The sequence below is a fragment of the Pteropus alecto genome, unplaced genomic scaffold (genome assembly GCF_000325575.1).
Source record: "Pteropus alecto unplaced genomic scaffold, ASM32557v1 scaffold40, whole genome shotgun sequence".
In the NCBI taxonomy this organism is placed as follows: domain Eukaryota; kingdom Metazoa; phylum Chordata; class Mammalia; order Chiroptera; family Pteropodidae; genus Pteropus; species Pteropus alecto.
In genome coordinates this window covers 7,066,461-7,071,400 of record NW_006431919.1, presented here as the reverse complement: position 1 = coordinate 7,071,400, position 4,940 = coordinate 7,066,461, and the positions used below count along the sequence as shown (strand labels likewise).

General features: G+C 43.3%; 1 protein-coding gene across 1 annotated transcript in view; it reads left to right on the top strand.

Annotated features, from left to right (window-relative positions):
• ADAM19 (ADAM metallopeptidase domain 19) overlaps positions 1–4,940 on the top strand; it is a 73,062-nt gene that overhangs the window by 48,239 nt on the left and 19,883 nt on the right. Inside the window, exon 9 of the mRNA XM_006906462.3 lies at positions 3,211–3,377. Coding sequence (XP_006906524.1) covers positions 3,211–3,377 — 167 coding nt within the window. The remainder of the gene's footprint in view (positions 1–3,210; positions 3,378–4,940) is intronic.

Genomic DNA, 4,940 nt, shown 5'->3' with positions numbered 1-4,940 from the left:
TTACAATCATAAGAACCACAAGGGCTGGTCCAGCTATACCATTGGTTATTAATAGGCTGAGACCAGTACAAAACAGTCTAAAAAAAAAGTCAGGTGCAAACAGACTGCTCTAAGCTGAGGCAGGGGTAAGGACTCAGAGCACTGTCCTCTGACCCCTTACCCTCATCGCTGCGGTAGCCCCTGGGGAACATAGGACATAGAGGAGCCCAGTTGAAAGCAGCTTTAAGGTTCTTTAAGCTTCTTTCCAGGTAGAAAGCCCAGGAATTCTGTGACTTAGGAGAGAATTGAGTTAGATCAGCATGGGAAAGGTACAGAGCCTTAAAAGTTGAGGAGTGGGTTGTTTTGGGCCAATATGTCTATAGTCTCCATCTGTAAAACTTTAAAAAAATTATTTGTCTCAGAATGATCATGCAAATGTTTAACTTTCCTAGGTTAGGCTTTTTAAACATGCTCTTAGGAATTACCCAAATTCTTGAATTTTACTAGAACAGGCTATCTGGGACTTGGAAATACTTTATTTATATGAAAGAGGGTATTTGTGATAGTGCAAAATGCAGTAGAATGGGTAACCTAGAATGACAGCAGCCTCTTGGTAGGCTAGTAGTGAATAGTTTCAAAAAGTGGATTTTAATATCTTTGAGGTCACAGGTCTCTTTGAGAATCTGATAACATTTATTACATGATTTCAAGGCACTCACAGAACTTCTGAAGCTTTAACTCTAGGCCTGCTAGGGAATCAGGAATCCCAGGTCAAAGGGGAAATTATTTTTCCCTAAACACTAGAGGATAAAGAAGAGAACTTGAATGTTTTTTAGGGATTTACAAGCATATTTGGTAGCGTTTGGAAATCATCAAATGAGAGTCTATGCCAGATGTTTTCGTTCTGCCCTAGATGGCTCTGGAAATGCTGGTCGGTGGTCAGTGACAGGTGAAAGTCAAACACGGGCATTTCCTGAAGGAAGGACTCCAGGGACACAGTTCAGTCCTCTCTCTCTCTCTAGCTCTTAACTCAATCAACAACAACATCTAAATGAGCCAAAACCCAAACACTAAACATCTGGGAAAACAAGAAAAGCTTGTTCCCCTGGGGGGTATGCAGGAGGCAGCCGCGTTATCACCCAGGTGACATCTATTGTTCTGGAGACCCAGCAGGTGGGAGACTTGGCTGGGTCTCCCCTTTGTGACCTCTCCAGCTGGTCTGGGTGATAGGACCAAGAATGCTGATGGAAAGTGGAAGGAGGAGAAAGACATGAGCAAACCCCAGTCTGTACGTGGAGCCCCAGCCTTGCTAGCTGGTCCATTCTGTGAAGCATTCTTGGTTCTCTGCTGAGCAGCTGATGGCCTTCACTCCTGGTGGGGGTGAGGGAGGACTCACCCCCTTCTCTGAGGCTTGCTGACCTGGCTACTTGAACTGAACTAATGTTGAACTAAACCTGGAATGAACTGCACTGATTTGCTGAATCATGAACTCAATCCAAATTGTTTTTTCTTAAGCATTAAAAAAGCCAAGTTTAAGTCTTTAAAAAGCTCCCTAGTGAAGCAAGTTCAAATTGGAATTCAAACCCTTTGTTTTCTGTGATGATTGACCTGGCACAGAATAGAAAAATCAAAATTTCCATTGAGATCAACTGAGATTCTGGAGCCCATCTTGTATCCCAATTTCTCAGGGGCAAGTGGATTGACGATGTATAATAACGCCTGGACTTAAGACGTGTAGGGTCTTAAGTAGGCTCTGAGGTTTGATAATCTCAGCTTTAGTCTGGCTCCACCATGGTTATGCTGAAACTTTGGGCAAGGTATTCAACTTCTCTAAGCCTCAGTACTTAGTACATAGAAAGTACTTGATAAACATTGGTGCTATGATTGTTATTTTTATCTGGGCAATACCTGCGAATTTTAGATTAAATGGTATCTTATGTGACCTAAGTTTACATGTGACTTTTTTATAAGTCACTGTCTCAGTAGTGTCTAGGATGTGGCAAGGAATTCCTTGTACTTATGCCTTCCAGTTCGTCTACTCTTCCTGCTTATATATGGATGAGATGAACGATACTGTATCATAAAGGTTAGATGTAGTTCTAGCCTCAAGAAGCCTGAGAGTCAGGTCTCATTTACAGAATTTCCAGATCTTTGGGTCGGGCAAAATCCTGGCGATTATCTGGGACCCTTGCAGCCTGTCTCTAGTATCCTTGATGAAACCTAAACACCTCCAGTGATGGGGAAGGAATCTTGAGAGTAAGCATATCTATCTACTTATATATTATTTATTTCCATTTACTTCCAAAATGAGGGCAAGACATCTGACAATAAAATATCCAAATATAATTTGGTATGTCCATACGATGGAATACTATTTAGCAATAAAAAGTAATGACAAACCGATACAGGCTACAGGATGGATGAATCTCAAAGACATGCTAAGTGAAATTCCATGTATAGAGTATGTCCAAACAAGACAATCTATAGAGACAGAAAGTAGATTAGTGTGCCTAGGTGTGGGGGTAAAAACGGGAAATGATTGTAAATGCACATGAGAGATCTTATTGGTGTGATGAAAATATTCTAAAATTGGATGATGGGGATCACTTTACAACTTGGCAAATTTACTAAAAAATATTGAGCTATACATTTTAAATGGGTGGATTTTGTGGTATATAAATTATACTTCGATAATTTTTTTTTTTTTTAATCCATACATAAGAGGACTTTTTAGATATGTGCAAAAAAGATAAGGGCCAATTGGGAGGATAATTGTACCAGACAGCCGGGCCGAGAGTGCTTATTAGAGCTCTGAGCTTACTTACGACCAGCTTTGTTTGAAAGCTTTTTCCTATTTTAAAATGAAATGTGTCCTCCTGTCTGTTTTACCTGTTGATTGAGCCTCGCTTCAGCACCACCTGGAAGAACGCTGATCCTTTTTCCACATGGCAGCCCTGCACTTATTTGAAAGCAGCTTTATATCCTATCTCAGTCTTCTTTTTTCTAAGCTAAGTCACCCCATCTCTGCCACCAGCATGTTGTACATCTCTCAGGATCTCATTTCCCCCTCTGAAGAATGCAAATAATGACATCCCTGGCCTCCTCCCCTTGGAGGCGCGTGCAGAAGACAAATCTGGGATCTGGGCTCTGAGTGCTTAGTCTGGGGAGGAGTTTATAAATCTCAGGTGGCATCGACAGATGATTCTGTGGCCTTTCTGCGTGTGCTTTCAGTTTTACCGATCCTTGAACATCCGGATTGCCCTTGTGGGCTTGGAAGTGTGGACTCACAGGAATTTGTGTGAAGTTTCAGAGAACCCGTACTCTACCCTCTGGTCATTTCTTAGTTGGAGGCGCAAGCTGCTCACCCAGAAGAAACACGACAATGCACAGTTAATCACGTAAGTAGCCTTCGTCCATGTGTCGCCTCAGCCTTGGCCCTGCATACCGTGCGTGGGCTGTCTGCTCCTTCCTTTCCCTGGTGCTGGGTATTGATTGTACTAGGCCACCCTGACTCTCTGGTCCAGATAATCAAGAATTTCTTTGACATGTGCTCTATACCTAACCTATGCTGGAAAATACTTAAAAGCCTAAGAGTCATAATAATCCCAAGGAGTGTTTATAATCTAGGTGAGAAAATTAGACTTATACATATTCAGTTGAGCATTGGGAAATGACTGACTATTGGACATGGGCTGCTTTGAGACAGCATTTCTAAGGGGCTCGTCTTGATCTTGGCACTTCGTCTAGTCCAGAGCTAATCCCCCGAAGCAGACACAGGACGGAGGGTTCCCTGGGTTGTCCTTCATTTCATTCCCAAGGGCTCGTGGCCGAGTGCCCGAGATAGTCAAAGTGACAGACGATGCAGGAACTGTGTGTTTGGTGGGAGGGAGACGCTGAGGGGGCAGGGTGAGGATTATGTTGGAGTTTCTTCAATCTCAGTGAGAAAAGAACAAACACTCATGGGGGTCGTGGGGGCGGGTGACAGTCTTCCAGGGATAATTATCTGGTGTGTACAACAAAAAGCCATACATAATAAAACCAATTTTTATTCTGTTGCCTAAATATCTCTCTTAATCAACCATCATTTAAACCATTGTTTTCTCTTTAAAAGCGACTGAGGAAATAGCTGTACCAAAACCCTGGGCAACACGTGCTTACTTCGTGACTGTACATTCACCTAGGAAGAGTTTTTGTTTACCGGGGCTTTGGCCTGCACCTTGGAAGCCTGGCATCCCGCTTTGTGCAAGATCTGGAATCTAGGTTTCCAGTCAGACTTCCTCAGAGCCGTTGTCTAAGTTTCTAGCGTAGCCAGTAGGGCTTCATGTACATTTGCACAATCTATCGTGTATTCCTTTGCAGATTGTTTCTCTGAAGAAGCGTCTGCTTTGAATTTTTAATAAGCACCACTATGTTTCAGATTCTGTGCTAAGTTCTACTCGCCCCAGAATAAATAAGATAGTCCCGGCTCTCAAAGATACCATGACCTAGATAAAAAGACAAGCACGGAGATATAAACATACTACATAATGAATTTCCATGTAGAGCCTTTAAATAAGTTACATGTTGTGGCATCATGAAAACGCTGGTGTTTTAGTCGTTTCCTCACCCCTGCCCTGGATGTATACAACTGAGAGAGGGGAGAATTAAACCGGGGGAATGTTTCTGGCTGTTGGCAGATTAGGATCACAATTGCAAAACAAAGGCAGAAACAACTCATGCTTGCACCCAGCTGCACTTTGTGAGGGTCCTGATGGGACACATCTGTTTCCTTGGCCCCAGAGTGATGTAGGAATGAAACATCAGCACCCTACAGCTGCTGCCCCCAATTCCCCCCACCTCCCTACACATACCCCAGAGCCGGGGATGTGGCATGGGACTCCGGCAGCTGGCGGAAGTAGTCATGATTCACTTCAGCCTCAGAACCTGTGCCACCCTTCCCTCACCGCTCCCTCTGACCTTTT